Source organism: Nelumbo nucifera, chromosome 4 (genome assembly GCF_055504915.1).
Source record: "Nelumbo nucifera cultivar China Antique chromosome 4, China Antique-T2T, whole genome shotgun sequence".
Taxonomy (NCBI): Eukaryota; Viridiplantae; Streptophyta; class Magnoliopsida; order Proteales; family Nelumbonaceae; genus Nelumbo; species Nelumbo nucifera.
Window position 1 is genome coordinate 15,540,040 of NC_142652.1, and position 20,976 is coordinate 15,561,015.

At 37.7% G+C, this 20,976-nt stretch overlaps 2 protein-coding genes across 4 annotated transcripts in view; one reads left to right on the top strand and one right to left on the bottom strand.

Annotated features, from left to right (window-relative positions):
- The first annotated feature begins 279 nt into the window (after positions 1-279).
- On the top strand, positions 280-7,865 carry LOC104586744 (zinc knuckle (CCHC-type) family protein). Of its 2 annotated transcripts, none has more exons than XM_010244069.3 (8): positions 280-468; positions 729-784; positions 1,394-1,556; positions 2,311-2,399; positions 3,924-4,056; positions 4,565-4,657; positions 5,671-5,773; positions 7,314-7,865. In XM_010244069.3, the coding sequence occupies exons 1-8, from the start codon at positions 283-285 to the stop codon at positions 7,676-7,678; spliced, it is 1,188 nt and encodes a 395-aa protein (XP_010242371.2). In that variant the 5' UTR covers positions 280-282; the 3' UTR covers positions 7,679-7,865. The 2 variants fall into 2 exon arrangements, with proteins under 2 accessions (XP_010242371.2, XP_088742758.1); XM_088886632.1 differs by having other exon boundaries at positions 735-784.
- An 856-nt stretch (positions 7,866-8,721) lies between these two features.
- Positions 8,722-20,976, bottom strand: part of LOC104586745 (5-methyltetrahydropteroyltriglutamate--homocysteine methyltransferase 2-like) — a 34,038-nt gene continuing 21,783 nt past the window's right edge. Inside the window, exons 1-14 of one of the 2 annotated variants that reach the window (XM_010244072.3) lie at positions 20,694-20,938; positions 19,539-19,907; positions 19,320-19,407; positions 19,089-19,216; positions 18,817-19,008; positions 18,497-18,699; positions 17,644-17,807; positions 17,472-17,552; positions 17,201-17,370; positions 16,803-16,908; positions 16,463-16,713; positions 15,534-15,606; positions 9,361-9,489; positions 8,722-9,280 (exon numbers count right to left, since the gene is read on the bottom strand). In XM_010244072.3, coding sequence (XP_010242374.1) covers positions 8,912-9,280; positions 9,361-9,489; positions 15,534-15,606; positions 16,463-16,713; positions 16,803-16,908; positions 17,201-17,370; positions 17,472-17,552; positions 17,644-17,807; positions 18,497-18,699; positions 18,817-19,008; positions 19,089-19,216; positions 19,320-19,407; positions 19,539-19,907; positions 20,694-20,788 — 2,418 coding nt within the window. In that variant the 5' untranslated portion in view covers positions 20,789-20,938 and the 3' untranslated portion in view covers positions 8,722-8,911. Of the gene's footprint in view, positions 9,281-9,360; positions 9,490-15,533; positions 15,607-16,462; positions 16,714-16,802; positions 16,909-17,200; positions 17,371-17,471; positions 17,553-17,643; positions 17,808-18,496; positions 18,700-18,816; positions 19,009-19,088; positions 19,217-19,319; positions 19,408-19,538; positions 19,908-20,693; positions 20,939-20,976 lie in introns of those variants that run through there. The other variant, XM_088886631.1, reaches the window with a different exon arrangement.

Sequence of the window (20,976 nt, forward strand, 5' to 3'; positions counted from 1 at the left end):
GCGGATCGATTCGGAGTCAGGGCATGGATTTGCCCCGACTGAAGCCGATCTCACGTCGTAACTCGTAAGGCCCAGACAGTTAGAAGGCAATTAACCGAAACCAAAAAGTTAAAACGGAGGACCTTCTGTCCTTTGCTCACCACACACTTATCCACTGGTTTCTGAACTTCCTTGCTCCCGACTAATCGAGCAGCTCTTTACCATTACGCTTATGGTTTTGTGTTATACACCTTTGGTTCGATCCCTTTAACTTGCTTCTGTTTTATTTTCGGCTTTTCGTCTATGGCTTCTCTGAAAATGTTCTCGACTCATTCATCTCTTCGACTTTTGGTTCCTCAATGGAAGCGGAGAAACGGAAATTTATGGACTTTAATTCATTCTAATCCAAAGTTTGGATTCTTCATATATTGTTCAACTTCTTCTTCTTCGACGAATGATGAGTCAGCATCACTGCCGAAGCAAACCCAGGCTAGCTCTTTCATATATTTCGTTCCTTTCATTAATCAATACGATTTTGTGTTGGTTTGTCTGTTTTGAAGTATGGATTGCATTTTGTTTTTTTTTTTGGGAAAATTTCCTCTTATTTTACTTATTTTCTGCTGCTACTGCTTCTCCCCCCACCCCTCAAATTGTTCCAACGGGGATTTTTATCCATATAAACTACGATGTATGCTTTCTAAATGCAAATCTTTGGATTAACATTCTCTAATTTTGTTTTGCATGGGCAGATACAGTTCGATCATTCAGAAGAGATTTTCGGACTCGAAGTCGACCTACAACCAAGGTCTTGCCTTTCCTATTTAACATGCTTTTTAAACACAGAATACTGTTAATTGCAATGTTATAGAGGACATAGATTTATCCATGATGAGAACATGCAGTAAGTTCATACTGTCCTACGCGTAGTAGGCTTGCATCAGAGGCAATGTCACAATCCGGAAGCATGGTGTTTCCCTCCCTGCTTAACCTGTACTGGTAATGTGATCATAACTGACCACTCACCGAGTTAAGGGATGTTCTATAAAAAGAAAAAGGGATGTTCCACACAACATTTTTATTACTAGTCAGGTGGTGGTGCTATTTCAAATTTCTATGTTTCAAATATGGGAAGCACACTGTCTATTCATTAGCTATTTTAACGATTCAAAATCTATGAACGAGGTTTTTGTTACTGATATGCTAGTAAATCATGATTGCTAAATTATCTACTGGTTGTTCCCTTTTGCTCATGGAAATGACTCTAGAAAGGCAATTCTATGCCATCTTAAGAATGAGACATGACAATTGATTTAAGGTTCTTCTTTTCCTAATGGTATATGTCAGATTCTGGTTTCTCTTTTCTTCTTTCTTTTCTTCCCTTCTTCAGTGGGTGACCTCTAATTTGTTGTGGCAGGAATTTAATATCTGGTGCAACCAAACCAAGATCCTGGTTTGGTCCAAATGGCCAGTATATCAGAGAGTTACCTTGCCCAAGTTGTAGGGGCAGGGGTTATACACCATGTACGGAGTGTGGAATAGAAAGATCTAGATTAGATTGTCCACAGTGTAATGGAAAGGTACTTGCTGCTCAATAGTAAGATCAATGTTTCCATTTATGGTAGAAATGAGGGATTCACTTGTTTAGTCATGTTGGGTTCATTCTTTTGAGTTAGTTTGATGATACCATTATTCACTATCTTTTGTCCACACATAGACTACCCACTGCAGAGTACATACAAACTGACATATTAGTATTTAAATTTTGTGCTATATAGACCAAATTGTAGCGGTAGGGGTTATACACCATCTACAGAGTGTGGAATGGAAAATTCAAATTAGATTGTTCAATGTAATGGAAAGGTATGCCCTGCCTATTTACATAATAAGTTCCCTTTGGCCATTTATGGTAGAAATTAAGGATTGACACTTCTGTAGTCATGTTTGGTTCATGATTGTTTACATAATATGATAATATTTTTATATCCTCAATCTTATTCAATTCACCAAACATAGACCAAGTACTGCAGAGAATGTGCAAATTGACATGCTAGTATGCAAAATTTGATTCTCTTCCTTATGAGAATAGTTGAAGTGGTTATTTGGTTTTCTTCATCACATCTGTCAACCTGCCAAGCTGCCATGTATTTTGAATATTTGCTTGATTTATTGATTAATCCGGTTACTTCACTGTAATCTATAACTTCTCTTTAGGAATCTTTTTCATTTTTTAACATATGAAGTTATTTGCATTTGAACATGGAACAAATTTCACTTCTAGATGTCTCTAATGTTTTATTTAAGCATTGGATTACTTCTCCCTCATGACAACAGGGAATAAAGACTTGTGGGCAGTGTCTGGGAGATTGTGTGATATGGGAGGAGTCAATAGATGAGCAGCCATGGGAAAAAGCTCGCTCCATGTAAATCTTTAATACCCTTCCTTTTTGGAATTTCTGTATATACATCAATTTGCAAAATTCAGGTTTATCATTTTCACTTGTGTTCCTCCAAGGCAACCTATATTTATGTGGTCCAGCCTAGCAGAAAAGAAAAGAAGATATGAATTTGAACCGTATAGTTTCAAAAAACTGGTATCATTGACCTTTTCTGTACGAGAGAAATTTTATGAGAAATAAAATCAATATGATGATTAAAACTCATGGAATAATCATTGTCTTTTTCTTCATATGACTTTATCAGCTACACACCTACTCTATACCTACCAGATAACTTCTTCAAGTCTCAGACACAAGTATTTTCCATGATGTTGCTTGACTGAAGAAACCTTATTACTAAAGTTTATCAGTAGATCTCTAGCAACTCCAAGTCAAAGCACAAAATAATTAATAGAGTAGATTCAGCACTTAGGTATATCTAGGATTAAAGTTCTATAAAAACATTAAAAATTAAGAGATGGTGATATTTCTGAAACTGGAATTTGTTTGAATTATTTCAGGCTTAAAAAAAGGGAATTATGCAAAACTTAGATTAAGGGTTATTAGTTATGAAAGAAAGTGGGTAGGCAGATTTTGGAGTTGAATTTATGTTAGAGGATTTGGATTTCATTATAGATATTAGCATTATAGGGGTTGAGCATCACCTGTTAGTAAGATGGAGAAACTAGGGTCATATGTTTTAGGGTATTTTGGGGGTGTGGATGTGATCAAGGTAAGGCATAAGCCTTATAAGGGGATGAAATCCACGGCTTAGGTAAACTGAATTTGATATGTGATTGCAATTAGCGGCTTGTTTGGTTCAAGAAAATGTTTGGGAGAAGCTGAGACTGTGTTGAATCTAGGCTGTTCATAGCTTTCTATAGACTAGAAATAAAGAAATTTTTAGGAAGGAAAACGACAGAGAAGCAAGGACCCAGAAGTGTAGATTAAAATGTTCTAATTGAGGAAGAAAATTCATTTAGTCAACCCACCAATCTTTCTTTCATCAATCATCATGTAAATGTCTGTCACATAATCTGGGTGTATATGCATGAAGCACCTTTTTGGGATTTTCTTGATTACTATTAGGGAAACAGTTTTCTAATCAATAACTAATCAAGAAACTTTATTAATAAGAGGAGAACAGTAGACAATAGAGAACAAAAGAAGAAAGTGGTGCACATGCACTTCCAAGAAACTTAAGGTTAACCATACTGCTACCTTTCTCCACAAGTAAAACCCAACAGGACAATTATGGACTTTTACCTGGGTCCCCTATTATTATGAAACCCTTGAAATGGCCATACACTAAGAATTTCATTTGTGGTTCTTAAACATTTAATATGATAACAAGTTATGTATGTGAATTTCAGTTGGCATTCAATATTGAGATTTAAAACTGTACACTTCATAGGCTACTTTTCCCTCATTTATTGTGCATAAAATGAAACTAATTGCATATCCTTCTAGGGCATACTAACTAGCAATTCTTGTTTTTTTCCTTTGCAGATCTCCATTCAAAGTCAAAGAAGACGATGAAGTAGACAATCTAGACATAAAGTTGGATGTGAGAAGAAAATCAAAGCGAGTATATCAATCATCACCTCCTGAAGTTGGCTTAAAGATCAGCAGATCACTACGAGTTAGTTCCCTACTGGGCCCATCTAACATCTGAACATGGAACCAATCCGTTATAATATCTTTTTTTTTTTTTTTTATTGAAAACTCCCTTATAATATCTTGTTCTTTCTTATTTCTGTGCTTTGTTTTTCTGTAGACTGCTCATTTTTCATTCAAACATGATCTTTGTTATCGATAAGGAATTATTTGTGTCTCTCTCTGTGTTTTGTATCTCCACAAATGCAGTAATTTTGGTCTGGTTACTCAATTACAATTTCTTATTCTTGCTGCCAATAGTTTTTTTTTTCCCTTTTTTTTTCTGGATTTCTCTTAACAAAAAGAAAATTCTTGTAGAGTTTTGGAATGTTTTTGATATTCCATTGGTTTTACAAATATTTTTAACATGCTTAACATGGGAAGACATTCTTCATATACTGGCATAGGTTAGTTAGTTAAATTAATTACATTGAAAACTATCATATTTACTGTATCATCAATTTAACCTTCTTTTTTTAGTTGGATGCTTGCAGAGTCTCAATGCCAAAACAGGATTATTTAGTAAAAGAATGAAGATTCTCCATCGTGATCCAAAGCTTCATGCACAAAGAGTGGCTGCTATTAAGGTATGTGGTATTTGAATAATTAGTAATTTCCAAAATTTTGATATTTGATCTTCATTTTTGTAATTCTTTCTTCTGTGGTCAATACCAAACACATGTTCCACAAAATTGAGGTTGACATGCATACTTTTCATTGACTAGTTTTATCATATTGTCAATGTTTATTTTGTCAATATTCGAACACAATAATAGTTTATCTAGTTAAAGCATTCCAAAAGTTGTAACTTGTAAGGGGAAGAATATCTTGTAGCTCAAGTCTTTATTTCTGCTTATACTTATATATGTATATACTTTTCATTGGTTCATGTTTTTGCTTCGCGATGCATTTTCTGCACTGTAGCATTTGCCATATCTATAGATATATATCCACCTTTGGTGTAATATATGAAATACACAAAAATTAAGATTTCAAATATGAATTTTATTCTGGATGTCATCATTGATATATTTTTTTGCTGGCAGTAGACACACCTCTAGTGATTCTTTCTTTCTTTCTTTTTTTTGATAATTCCTCTAGTGATTCTTTCTACTCAGATCCAAAGTCTGGATGGACTGTCATGACAGCTTTACTTCTAGCAGAGTCCCACAACTCCCACCAACATAATGGTTGGGGTACAGGGGTAGGATTGATACAATAATGATGGTCTAGCATGTAAACCGAATATAATGAAGAACAAATGTAACTGTCAGTATGTCACAACCTCAAAAAGTAAGCATGAGAGTTCAAGTGAATTGATGCTAAATTGGTCAATCTATCTGGTCCCAACCCCACAATGGTAAATCTTTGAACTTCAATATCAATCCTGAGGAGCAAGTCAAATAGAGGTCTGAGGGTCTTCTGAATAGTTGGCTGACAGGTAGACACAATGCCTTGGATATGGGAAGAAAGAAATGTAACATGCTGATTATAGATTTCATGGTTAGCATGCTCAGTATTGCCTATAGGTGTATGTAGCAATAACATGAAGCAAATATGTGATCTCAACCCAGAATGTACATATTTATTTCACTTGCAGAGAGCAAAAGGGACTGCAGCAGCAAGGAAGCGGGCCTCTGAATCTCTCAAGGCTTTTTTCCGCGATCCAGAGAACCGTCGCAAGAGAAGCATTGCCATGAAAGGTCAATAAAAATATTATTTTAAAATTTCTTGGTGAAATGAAGAAATAAAATTTTAACCACTGTCAAACTACTGTCTAGTTTTTAGTTAACTTCTTGTTGTGAACTTGTGGTATACTTTCTGTTGGTAATTAGTTGTTTCCTTTATGAAGCAAACACTAGTCAATTCATCTCCTCAGATCTCAGTGTATTTGCTGTTTACATCTTGTACGGATTCTATGTAGATCCCAAGACACCTCTTTGTATTTTACATTTTTGTAGGTTAATAAAATAAGGCATCTTTGGCTTAACATTTATACTTTCTGTGTTAGGGACACGGATATGGATATTAAATGTTAAACTAAGGAACCCTTAAATTTTAATATTTTATGAACATGTGCATGCACTTTGAATATAAATATCTTTAAGTTCTGAAATTCTGAGTATTCTAACTCATATGTGATAGCAGAGTTAGTATTGGATTATTTCCATGTAATTCCTCATTCCACTAACTTTGAATTCTCATGCTTGGAATTGCACTTTATTAGAAATCGTGATTTCTTTTATAAGAATGATATATAAGACTTCTTCTCTCACATAAGATTGATTCATCAAGAGGAAAAAAAAGGCATGTACATAAAGCTCCGGTCATATAGTTTAATAATTTAAAATATTTCCATTTGTTATTTTGATGCCTGAAGACGTGCTACCCCCGTGCTGTGTAGCCCCTTTCGTTTTATCAAAAAAACAAAAAAAATCAAAGCAGCTATTAATTGGTGCAGCAAGCAATAGTCATTCACTACAATGTAAGTGCTATTTTGGATGGTTAGGCATCTAAAAATATCCACATATACCTGATTTCACCTGAAATTATGTGCTTTCCTTTCTCTGCCCACCTGGAAATATGCTATTGAAATGCAACATCCATTTAAAATGTTGTTCTTTATGTATTCTCTTCAGGTAGGGCTGTCAATGGACCGAATATTGGTCCAACCCGATCTGGTCCATTATGAATCCATTACAGATGGACCAGGTCTAATCCAATCTGATTAATACCTTGGATCATTTTGGACCGGTCCAATTCAATGTCTGGACTGTCTAATCTGTTCAAATTGGTTTTAATTTAGGTTGGGTCCAACCCAAACCTGGTCCATTGACACCCATACTCTTATCTTCTGTCAATGGACCAGATGTTGGGTCAATCCAACCCAATTCAATATAAATCCATTAAGGACGTACCAGGTCCAACCCAGTCCAATAAATACTTTGGACCATTAAGCCTGGACTGGTCCAATTCAATGCCTTAATGGCCCTTCAAACCTGTCTAATTTGATTTTGATTTGGATGGGTCCAATCTAAACCGCTCCATTGACACCCCTATCTTCAGGAATGTAAGATTTTTAAATGTTTAATGGTGTCAGTGCAACATGAAACCGGGGGGGGGGGGGGTATTTCTCATGTCACAGTGGGATTGGTAATTATTGGTAATTTTAATTATTATTGCTGCTCCTGTTGTCGTTTTTTATCCAATTGGCTTCAGCCGACTTCCTTGTACTTTTTGCAGGAGTAAAATTCTACTGCAGTAACTGTGGACAGGAAGGCCATCGGAGACACTACTGTCCTGGACTTGAGGATATCTTGGCAGGTAGGAAGTTCAGATGCCGGTTATGTGGGGAAAGAGGCCACAACCGAAGAACCTGTCAGAAGTCAAGGTCAGATGAATCCAAGAGAAGGGACCAAAGGCGTCACTGTTGTAAGATTTGTAGTCAAAGCGGCCACAACCGTAGGACATGTCCTCAAAAGACTGGAGTAAAACCAGATGGTGATTCAAAAAAAGTTCTTTTGCCTTCTGCAAGGACTTATACCTGTCGCTTTTGCCTAGGAAAAGGGCATAATATTAGGACATGCCCCAGTAGGAAGAGAAACTGACATTGGAAATAAACCCCAAGTTGATATCTAGAAGGAGATCATTGTATGTTCTAGTGCACCAATAAATCAAGCTGCATATTCAAGTGAATTAAGAAGGCCATTCCCTTGAGAGGGTGAAAGACAGACATCTAGATGGAACCCATTTACAGAATTACAGTGGTAAAATCTTGTTCAACCGCTTTAACTCACCGTTCTGTGCAGCAGGCATCGTATCAAATTCAAGTCTACATAAACCACGGCAAGATATAAGAAAGTCCGCAGCTCCCATACTCCTAGATTTTCCAACTGGACTATGTGCATAGATAAATGAAGGAAACTTTCAGAATATAAAAAACCATAGATAAATGAAAAAACAATCTAAAAGCCAAAATCAAGTGAGAAGGTGAATCAGTTCTCTTTCCATGGATTTGTGAATAAATCATACCGGAGAATGGTACTGTTCATTGGATAGAAGGAGCTGTGTTAATGTGGTTCAATTTTGAATCATTCAGATCATCCGAGCCATGGTGTGTTTGTCTTCCACTTGTAAATTTTCTATTGATGAATTAATGAAATATTGATAAAAAAATAAAAAGATCACCCGAGTCATGGTTGGATTGATGGCTAAATATGCCTGGAGCACGAAATCCTGGGATTCCTGATTGGATGGTTATTTACACTCCCAAATAAAAATCAAGTTTTTAGATATATGACTATTCATAAAAAAAGTATCCACTTTAAACAAATTTGGGACACATGGGACATGACTATCTATAGAAAAAGGTATCCTTCCTAAGGATGTGGAACCCATATTAATTTTTGTAACTTAGTTTCATATTTCAAATAGCAGAATCACTATAAAGATTTTTAATTTATAAATTGAACATGATTTAATTATTTACATTAAATGAAAAATTCAAATTATATATAATTATCAGCTAAATAGTGACTTTCAAATAAAATGATATTATTTTATCTAATCTCAAATGCTGTAGGTTATGCAAATTAAATTAAATTATATAATATTAAGTTAAATTTGGATACTTCACTTGATTTCCTGGATAAAAGTTAACCACATATTCAATAGCATTCTATATATTGTATAAAAGATTTCATTTGTTCTATTCCATCTTTAATTTCATAGTTCATGGCACTAAATTAGCTGGAATGTTAGCCGCTACGAGTGAGACCACTAATCAGCTTATAAAAACAACCTAGATTCCCAAAGGAGGAAAAAAAAACAACGTTGGGAAATCATTTCCCACCGGCCAGCTGAGATCTTATAAGCTTTGCTGCAGCCACCATGTTGGTCAATGCTGGTTTGACTTCAGTGTATTTTCTCGTCTTCAAACCACAATCTGGATTAACCCAAAGAACATTCATCTCTAGGACCGCTAACATTTTTTTGATGCGTTCAGCAATCTCTTCTTTGGTAGGGATCCGAGGGGAGTGGATGTCATACACCCCAGGACCAATCCCTGCACCATATTTCACACCCTCACGGAAGACGGAGAGGAGTTTCTCATCAGATCTCGAGTTCTCGATTGTGATCACATCAGCATCCATGTCGATTATAGAATGGATGATGTCATTGAAGTTGGAATAGCACATATGAGTGTGGATCTGCTCACCACAATGACACAACAAAAGCAATTCAGAGTTGTTAGATGACAATAAAATTAGCCTACAGTACAAAAGAGTACCTGTGTGGTGTCCTTCACACCACAATTAGTGATCCTGAACGAATGGACAGCCCAGTCTAGGTAGAAAGCCTGCTCTGATTTGCGCAAAGGCAGACCTTCTCGTAGTGCAGCTTCATCAATTTGGATCACCTGAACGCATGGAGTGTCAGAATCACCGACTTGAATAACTTTCATTCATTCTGGATATGAACAAGGATCAAAATATAGATACAAATATATGATTCACCCCTGTATTGGGCGTATTGTATATGTATTGGTGCACCTTGATATGCATGAATACATTGATACACACATGTTTTAAAACTTTAGAAACTTTGGGATGAAAGAAGGCATCCCTCTAATGCTTATAAAAAAAAAAAAAGAATATAATCAGTCATATAGATACACAACGCTGCTACAGGAATGAAATGAAGAAGTTTAAGTGGCTCATTAGAAACCTGAATCTTAGGATACATTGGGTGAGGAGATCTGCAAATGGGATGGTGGATGCATTGGCTAAGCAAGGGGTGAATAAGGATAATTTATTTTGGACTCAGTTGTAAGTTTTCTTTTCTTTTTATAGAGAGGTAGCATCTCGTGCCTCTCTAAGGGATGCTTGTAAAGTCTTGTATAGATAGATATCTTAAAGATACACAGTGATACAGAGATACCCGCATTTTGGTATTGGGCGTATCGATATTCTGGTCCTTGGATATTAAACCTAATCTAACTAAAAGTAATGAAAACAACAATTGATGATACATATGATTTAACCATACAAAAGTCCAGTGTTGAAGATTAATTAGTTTTATGATGTTTTTTTGAGTAGATGTTTTATGTTAGTTGTTAGATAGGAGGTGGGGACCACAGTGGTTATGTGAGTCCAAATTTTATTATGTTTTTTGAGTGTTATATATACTGTTTTATGGTTTGCCGCCTATAAGGGCATAGTTGTCTTTGTATTGTTCTATTATTTTAGTATAAATGATAAGTGAAGGAGGCGGCCAGATTATTGCTCTCTTTTCTTTTCAACTTCTCTTCTTCTTCTCCTTCTCTCTTCCTTCTCTCTTCAAGAAACTACTTTCTTTCATATTTTTTTAATTCAGCAGATTTCTACTTGGTATCAGAGCATCGGCTAGGGTTTCTTGAAGCATTCTCATGCAACCCTAGATTAGCCGATTGCATGAAGTAGTAAATGGTTGATCGATCTGCTATAGATTGCCCAGTTCTTGGAGTTTTTGGTGGGATCTAGACATCAGGAAGGTGATCTACTGTTTGACATCAAAATCAGGAAGAATTGGAGTACGGGGAAGAGTCCCAGAAAAGTTGGACTTTTGTTTTTGATCTGATCTTGGGCGCCCAGGTATTGTTAGTTTTATTTTGATTTTCTGAAGAGGGCGGTTTGGTTTCTGAAATTTTCTAAGCCTCCCGGAGTACTGTGGGACTGAGTGTTGGAGGTAGTAGTGATATTTTTGGGTCTGGGATCATTACTACAGTAAAACTTGATGGTACAAATTATTTGGAGTGGGTAAAATCAGCTAAGATGGTTATTGGTGCCTGCGGAAAATTAGGGTATTTCACTGGGAAGGAGAAGAAACCTGATACAGACTCTTCCCGATGGGTGCAAGAGAATTACATGGTAATGTCCTGGCTGTGTAATTCTATGTTACCTCATATTGCAAAAAATTTCCTATGGGCTAATACTGCTAAGGAGATTTGGGATGGAGTGACTGAAACCTACTCTCAGAAGCAAAATGAAGCCAGAGCCTATCAGTTAAGAAATCAGGCGATAAGTATGAAACAGGGAGAAAAACCTCTTGCTATGTATTTCTCCATGCTGAAAACCCTATGGCAGGAAATAAATCACTTAGAAATTGTGCTATGGGAAAGTGTAAATGATGCAACAACTTATCACAAACTGGTAGAGAGGAATAGGGTTTTTGAGTTCTTGGCAGGGCTGAACCCTGAATTTGACATTGCTAGGCAGCATATTCTTTCTAGGGAGGGTGTGACACTCTCTCAGGCCTATGCTTTTGTCTCTGGAGAGCAGAGTAGGAGGAATGTAATGCTGAGACAGCCAGGGATTGACCAGTCAGCTATGGTTGGTACAACAAAACCTAAGCCGAATGGAGACAGGGGGAGTAGTGAGACTAGAAGGGAAAATAAGAAGGACTTGGTGTGTGATTATTGCAAGAAGCCTAAGCATACCAGGGACACATGTTGGAAGCTTCATCCAAATCTTATGCCTGCTCGGATAAGAAACAAGAAGGGAAATGCAAATGTAGCCACTACAGGAGACTCTTCAACCCCTCTCCAAAACTGATTGGGAATCCATTGCAGTAGCAGTAGTGAGAACAGAATTGGAGAGGTTTGGACAGCTTATAAATAAGAAAGATTCACTCAGCTCTAGCCTTCCAGATGGACAGCAAAATGCAGGAACCAACTACACCACTTCCTTTGCACATACAGGTAGTTCATATGCAACTGCAAATCTTGCATCCACTTCAGGTAAGGAGGGACCTCCCTGGATTATAGACTCAGGAGCATTTGAGCATATGACTAATGCCCCTACCATTTTTAGTTCCTATCAGTTGTGCTCTAGTAGAGACAGAGTCTCTATAGTAGATGGTTCACATATGCCCATTGCTGGGAAGGGGACAGTTAGAGTGACCAATGATGATAACTTTGTCTTCTGTTTTACATGTCCCTAGACTTCATACCAACCTATTGTTTGTTAGTTTTTTGACAAAAAATTTGAATTGTTCTGTGACCTTTCTTCTTGGTAATTGTGTTTTGCAGGATCTGGAGTCAAAGAAGATGATTGGGAGTGGTCGTGAGGTGAATGGAGTCTACCTTCTGGATGAGATTCCGAGACATCAGGGCCATCATGTTAGCAGCAGCAGTAGTAGTGGGTCAGAGTCAGTGAACCAAATTATGCTTTGGCACAATCGCTTGAGTCATCTTTCTTTTAGTTCTTTGAAATGTCTTTTCCCAAAGTTGTTTGAGTCTGTTCAATTATCTACTTTGGAGTGTGAGAGTTGTCAATTAGGAAAGCATTGTAGACAATCTTTTAAACCAAGTAATAAAAGAAGTACTTCTGCTTTTAATATTGTTCACACTGATGTATGGGGGCCATATCAAATCCCTTCCATGGGAGGATTCCGTTACTTTCTCTTGTTTGTGGATGATTATACACGGTATTCTTGGATATATTTGATGAGATCACGTGATGAGGTTCCTAACTTAGTACGACAATTCCACCAGATGGTTCTCACGCAATTTGGAGTGAGAACTAAGGCTTTTAGATCAGATAATGCCAGAGAGTACTTCGAGGACCTAACCACGTATCTCTTAGAACATGGTGTAGTTCATCAGAGCAGTTGTGCATATACACCATAACAGAATGGAGTTGCTGAGAGGAAAAACAGACACATTGTGGAGGTGGCAAGGAGTCTTGTGGTGTGTGCTTTAGTTCCTGTGCAGTTCTGCGGAGATGCAGTTCTTACAGCTGTACATGTGATTAACCGTGTTCCTTCACGGACTTTGGGGTTTAAGGTGCCGTTTAGCCTTCTTTTTCAGATGGAGAGATATTTCATATACCTCAGAGGGTTTTTGGTTGTGTTTCTTTTGTTCACATTCTTGGCTCTCATCGCAAGAAATTGGATCCTAAGGCCAAGAAATGTGTTTTTCTTGGGTATGCTCAGAACCAAAAGGGGTATTGCTGTTATGACCCAATGCCGATGAGCATATTTGTCACTATGGATGTTACCTTTTTTGAATCCACATTCTTCATATCGAGTGGTTCTCCTTAGGGGGAGAGTTTTGGGGAGAAGAACTCACAATCTATTCCTCTTCCTGTTTCTGTGGTGCCTCCATCAGTTCAGCCAGCATCTACATCAGTTTAGCCACCACCTGCACCATCAGTTCAGCCAGCACCTGCACCTCTAGTTTCATTACCTGAGCCACTACGGGCAGCCTCACAACAATATTAGCGCCGAAAGATGATGGTTGACTCCACACATCCTCAACCCACACCACTCTCTGTCAGTCCTTCTAAAACTCCAGATTCGGCAGATACAGTTCCAGGTATTCCTCTTGAGCCTGAGCTTGTTATGTTTTCTGATGATAATGTTTCTGTCCCTAACACCATTGTTGCATCTGATCCGACTAACCTTGATCTTCCCATTGCACGGGGAAGAGAAAGTGTACAACACACGGCATTTCACACCATATTTCCTATAGTGCCTTATCACCCTCCTACCATGCTTTTCTTTTTTCCCTGGATTCTGTGTGTATACTCAGGAATGTTATTGAGGCTCTCTCCAAACCTGAGTGGAAAACAGTCATGCAAGATGAGATGGATGCTTTGGTCAAAAACCAAACTTGGGAAATAGTTGATCTCCCCCCAGACAAGGAGACAGTCGGATGTCGATGGGTATTCACAGTGAAGTATAAGGCCGATGGCAAGATAGAGAGGTACAAGGCAAGGTTGGTAGCAAAAGGGTATACTTAGACCTATGGTGTTGATTATCTGGAAACCTTTGCACCAGTAGCTAAGATGAGTTCAGTTCATATCATTTTTATCTCTAGCAGCCACCTATTCATGGCCCTTGTTCCAGCTTGATGTAAAAAATGCTTTCCTCAATGGTGACTTATAGGAGGAGGTATATATGGACATTCCAACAGACTTTTATGAAAATGTTGGTAAAGGAAAGGTGTGCAGACTCAGAAAATCTCTGTATGGATTGAAACAATCACCTAGGGCTTAGTTTGACAGGTCCAGAGGGGCACTCATCTGTTTTGGATACACACAGACATAGTCTGATCACACCCTCTTTGTGAAGAGGAGAGATGCTTTGGTGTCAATTCTGATTGTGTATGTGGATGATATAGTGGTGAGAGGAAATGATCTGGAGGAGATTGATGATCTCAAAAAATCATTGCAGCAAGAATTTGAGATCAAAGATCTTGGTGAGCTCAAATACTTCTTAGGGATTGAAGTTGCAAGATCCAAGCATGGGATCTTCATTTCATAGAGAAGATATGTACTTGACTTACTGCGAGAGACTGGGAAGCTGGGGACCAAACCAACAGACACTCCTATTGATACAAACCACAAAATTAATGGTGTGAATGGTGAATTGGTAAATAATGTGGGGAGATATCAAAGAATGGTGGGCCGACTGCTGTATTTGTGTATGACACGACCAGATATTTCTTATGCTGTTAGTGTTGTGAGTCGGTACATGCATGCACCTCGGGTTCAACACTGGGAAGCTATTGAGAGAATACTTGCATATCTGAAAAAGCACCTTGGTAGAGGCATTCTTTTCTCAAGTCATGAGAATCTGAAGCTAGAATCCTATACAAATGTAGACTGGGCATGATGCTTAGATGACAGAAGGTCTACATCAGAAGTGTGTACCTTTGTAGGTGGAAACTTGATCTCTTGGAAGAGTAAGAAGCAAGCGGTTGTGGCAAGGTCAAGTGCAGAGGCTGAGTATAGATCCATGGCTCATGGTGTCTCAGAACTTCTTTGGGTTAGATCTCTTTTAAGTGAGATTGGGGTGAAAGCAGAGGAACCTATGATGTTATACTGTGACAATCAGGCTGCAATCAATATTGCCCACAATCCAATTTAGCATGATAGGACAAAACACATTGAAGTTGATAAACACTTTATAAGAGAAAGGGTAACAACCGGAGAAGTTTGTTTGCCTTATATCTCTTCAGAGTTGCAGCTGGCTGATGTTCTCACTAAAGGGGTGGCAAGGAACAAGCTTGAACATGATCTACGCAAGTTAGGAATGTGTGACATTTACTCCCAACTTGAGGGGGAGTGTTGAGGAATAATTAGTTTTATGATGTTTTTCTGAGTAGATGTTTTATGTTAGTTGTTAGATAGGAGGTGGGGACCACAGTAGTTATGTGAGTCCAAATTTTATTATGTTTTTTGAGTGTTATATATGCTGTTTTATGTTTTGCCGCCCTATAAGGGCATAGTTGTACTGTTCTATTATTTTAGTATAAATAATAAGTGAAGGGGGCGGCCAGATTATTGCTCTCTTTTCTTTTCAACTTCTCTTCTTCTCTTCTTCTTCTCCTTCTCTCTTCCTTCTCTCTTCAAGAAACTACTTTCTTTCATATTTTTTTAATTCAGCAGATTCCTACTTTTAGCAAACACAATTTCTTACCTGGATCCCGACTGCTTCCAAATCTTCAACCTCATCTTTTATGGCCAAGGCAATTTGATAGCAAGTTTCAAACCTGATTATGAAAATTGGAATGTATCACTTAATATGAAAAACCATGCAATTAGGGATGGCAACGAGGCTGGTTTGGGGAGGGTTTTGTGAATTCTAGGCCCTCCCTACCACTCCAAACCTCCCAACCTGTACCCTCCCCATATTTGAGGTAGGGTGAGTCGGGTCCAAAACATGCATATAATTTCCTGTTATATATAAGCAATAAACAAACAAAATAACATGGACAAAAATCAAAATTTCCAATTATCTAATTGAAACATGTAGAAAACACATAAACTATCAATTACCTTTCACATAAGATTCAAAACATTATTAAGAGTCTGTTTGGTTCACAATTGGAATGGTTTATTCCTAGTCTGTTTGGTTCAGATAGGAATCAGAATGGGAATTGCAATCATCTGGAATGGGATTTCATTCCCAAATGAGGGGGAGGGAATGGGCATTCCCTCAAATGGGTAAATGCCATTCCACCAGGAATGGGAATGGGATTCCAATTCCGTCCAACCAAAAAGTTGGAATCGGAATTAGCCTATTACAACTCCAATTTCAGACCTCTATTCCCATGAACCAAACGGGCCCTAAGTTCAACATATAATAGTTCATATGCATTTTAAGTTTTAACAACAATTTAATTATAAGCACTAGGGGTATTTAAGTAAATTCAATATATGGGTTGGGGAGGGTTGGGTTTAGCCTAATTCCATACCCTACCTATACCTGTACAAATTGTAAAATCCCAAAACCCTTCCCTTGCCCCTAAATCTGTTTTTCAAACAAAAAGAACTGCCCCACCAGGGAAATTTCCATCCCTACATGCAATACACCACAATAAGATTGATGCCTAGTACCGAGATTACCTAGGCTGATCATTCCTTACAAATGACCAGTTGAGGATTGTAACTGGTCCGGTTAGCATTCCCTTCATGGGACAAGATGTCATGCTTTGTGCAGTTGTGGACCAGAAAACTGTCATTGGTTTAGGCCGGCTGACATCACCATAAATGATTGGTGGTTTGACACATCGCGAACCATATGACTGAACCCAGCCATTAACAGTGAAAGCAAAGCCTTTCAACTGTTCACCAAAGTATTCCACCATGTCATTCCTCTGCAGAAAGCAAAGCCTTTTAGCAGTGAAAGAAACTAAAATCTCTGGTTTTCCTCAAGAACAATTTGAACAAGGGAAAATCAGTTTACCTCAGGCTCTCCATGTACCAGAACATCAATGCCCAATTCTTCTTGTAACTTGATAACTTTACCAATCTCTTCTTTGATTGCTTTTACATACTCCTCTTCAGAAATCCTACAGTAATATAATGGTTTAAAAACATGTAAGCAAGCTTATGTAACATATTATGCACATCTTAAAAATTAAATGGTTCTCACAATGATAATCACAATATTAAGATGGAAGATAAAGTGAGGGAATGGTCTACTGTTAGGTCAGCAGAACATAACCTCAAACTGTACCCTCCAATCCCATAAAATCAACAAAGGTAACATGGGTGCTCGTAACCATTAGTTAATATAAAGATTTCACAAGGAATGGTTTCTTCTATTTACTCTGTAGTATGAATAAAAAAAATATCACTCACTTGTTAGCTTTGTATTCCCGCCTAACTCTCCTCAGATCCATGGTTTGTGGGAAAGATCCGATAGTTGTGGTAGGAAGAAATGGTAGGTTCAGCTTCTTTTTCTGCGCATCAAGTCTGGCAGACACTGGTGTGGCACGGCGGTGGTCAGAACCCCTTAGTGCAGCTGCTGCCTGTGGTGTATGAAGCTATAATCAAAACACTGGAACAGAAGTATCCAGGACAAAATGAAGAAATAGAATTGCAGAACGTAGATGGCTGCTCCAGAACTCACTGCTTTCTTAATGGCTTCATCATTTACCCTAGGAGATGAACTTCTAGAAGCTTGTGCAGCAACACTTGCAGAAAAATATGCCTAAAAAGAAATAAAGATGAATAAACATAAGGAATTCTGGATGTATGCAATTTCAAGTACTGCAAAATTTATTTCAGAAACTATGCAATACCTCATCTTTTTCACCAGCCAATGCTTTAGCCAAGGCATTCACCTCAAGTACTTTCTGTGCAGCAAATGCTAGCCAAGACATGATCTCCTTGTCCAGTTTTGTTTCATTCATCAGATCAACAGCTGTATGTAGCAGGGAACAAGAGGTAGAAACCACAAGTTTCTCTGCATTTGATGATTAACAGAAAGTCAGTTGCTCAAATGTATATCATCAAGGAGGAAAAGGGCTGGTGGATGAAGATGAAGCCAATAATATCCATCAAAATTGAAGTCTAAAACAACTTACAAATACATGTTCGGGTTACTACTTTTACCCCTTAGGCCCGGTCCGCTTACCGGTAAATAAGAGGGGGAAGTTGGTCAATGGGTATCTTTTTCCCATTGACCAACTTTACAATGTTCTTTTGGAATTTATTAATGGGCCCCATGGTAAAATCAGCTCCACTTCCCCGAGTAAAATTTATCCATCTCCCACACTTGGGGGGAAATTTTATAAAACATAATGGGACAACTTTGCCTATTTTAATATTAGCTTTGTATGGGTAAAAATGTCATTCTGTTACCTAGGAATCAAAAGAACATGGGTAAGTGAATTTACCCAGGAAACATTTACCTGGGTAAGTTACAAAGTTGTAAACGAACAAGGCCTTATATGACTGTATTATCCACTAAAAGACAAACTGTTAAGTAATTTAATTTTAATCCATCCAATTCAGAAGCTATCAAGCAGCCTGGCCCCTCTGTAGGGAAACTAAATTTATTGACCTTGTTCTAAGGTTCTATAAAAGACTAGATATGTAATATGTATGTTAAGGGAAATGAAGTCAATCATGGGAGGGACCAGAATTGTATACCTTTACCAACAATGCCTTCAAGAGTTATTAGGGTCTCAAGAGATGCTTCTAGATCGTTGGCCCAAATATTTCGGCCGTCAACAATGCCAGCAAAGAGATACTTGTCAGAAGGAAAACCTGTGCTTTTGATCAAATCTAAACTCTTTCCACCTCGCACTAAATCTAGTCCAATGGCTGAAACCCCCTTCAGTGAAGTGATGGTCCTGTTGTTAGATTATCAAAGTAAAAGTGGTAAGAAAACAATATGTGCAAAATTGGATTATTCAAGCTAAAGCTAGAAGCCTAGAATAGAAAAAAAATGCCAAGAAATTCCTGCATACTTGTATGCATCAGCAGGGATGTCAGCAAAGTAGGTCTCAACAAGAACATTCAGCCCAGATGATGATTCTCCCAGTTGTTCATAAGCATCGGTAAATGCTTTTAATTGTTCAGCATCCAAATCAAGCACAAGCATTGGCTCATCAAACTGCACCCAAGTAGCACCAACTGCCTTCAACTCAGCCAAAACCTCCCTATTTTGACAAGCAAGAAAAGAAAAATAATGTCTAGAAGCTTTTAAAAACAAGTATTATTTTCAAAATTGACAACTTACTTGTAGATAGGAATGATCTTTCCAAGCAATGAAAGAAGGGAAAATGATTTCCCTACACCCTTTGCAGGTTTAGACAGCAACAAATATGAAATTGGACCAAGAATAACTGGAACTGTCTCAATTCCAGTCTGTGGAACAGTAACACAAGATTAGTATAAAAATGCTTTGCCTGGTGTGTATTGGCAGATACCACAGCATAAGAGAAAACAACATGGTGATCATGTATCTTACTTCCTTTGCCTCATTGTATTCAGCAACTGCCTTGTGAGAAGAATAAGTAAACTTTAGATCAGGACTCAATTCAGGCACTATGTAGTGGCTGTATCAAAAAAATAAAAAATCTAGTATGAAGTCTCTATCATCGGAAAAGCATATTAGATATTGCATTAATCAACTACAGCTTGCTAATGGCAATAAAACTTTTGGCATAACTTAACTGAATGTACTTACTAGTTAGTATCAAACCATTTGGTCATTTCCATTGCAGGAAGTGTTGCATTCCCTCTAGCCATGGAGAAGTAAATATCAAAACCAACATCTCCTCCTGTCCATCCATATCTTTCTGGAACTGCCCCAAGCATGGCAGTAGTATCTAATACCTGATCATAGTATGAGAAGGTATTGCTGGGAATGAACCTGGTGCCAGCACTTGCCATTTTCTTCCACATAGAAACCCGAAGATCCTTTGCTACCTTTTGTAGCTCATCAGCATTAATTTTTCCATCCCAGAAAGATTCTAGCGCAAACTTAAGCTCTCTCTTTGGCCCTATGCGAGGATATCCAACAATGTGTGAGGACATAGCTCTTATGCAGCTGAGCCTAGCAGACATCAGAAAGAAAATTTGAGACTGTTAACAATCAAGCATCTAGAACTAATTCATAAAAAACTGTGCAGAGCTAGGAATAAATTAAAAGGTAACAATCTGTGGAATTTTCAAAATAAGAATTTCCCGTGAACCAAAGAGAGCGGAACGATGGAAACCAAGCCATGAGAAGCAATATATACGGATGATGAGGCAGTGTGAAGGGGAAAACCTTAGAATTGAGATCATACTTGTTGATCGTAAAAGATTATAGCTAGATAGAAAAAATAAAATACAAAAAAGTCCCACATGTCATGGCATGAAGGAATGTGAAATTCTTAAACTCGGTGGAGTTATGTGATAAGATGCGATGGATATCGGCATCTTAATGAAGAACAAACAAATAAGTAACCAATGAAACAAGTAAGACATAAATGAAGAAGTACTTCATAGCAGCAAATCAGAGATAATACCTAACTAGTATAAAACCAACCAAATTCCTGAATATCTTAGTAATGTACTAAACAACCGAAACATAGAGAACAGTGAACAGATTAAGCACAAGCATATACTCGAAACGCCGCACTCGAGCACATGCAATCAATTAGAATACTTTACTGGAACAAATTCGAGAAGAAATCCTCATTCTGGAAACCGATACCATGAATTCAAAAATTCAAATAATGATTTAAATGGAAGCATAGAAAAAGAAAAAAAAGGACATATAAACTAGTCGCGACTAGCATTTCTAACCATAAAACAAGAGCATAAGAACTCGCTACAAACACTTGAACAAAATTACCTTCGACGAATGAAGGAAAGGGTTGAAGGAATGTTGCAGAAGCGATGCAGTTGGGTGGAGCGTGTAGGGAGAACGGGGGGTCTAATACAATACATTCCCGGATTCCTCCCGCGACAGTAGAGTGAAGTGGGAACGTGAGATTTGTTTTAGAAACGGTATTTCAATTACGCAAATGCATCCATCAACTTCTTGGAATTACCAAATTGGACCTTCCCACAAAATTTATAAGTTTTTCCGGTATCATATCTTTCCGGCATCATGGTTGAACCCATTTCAGTAATTA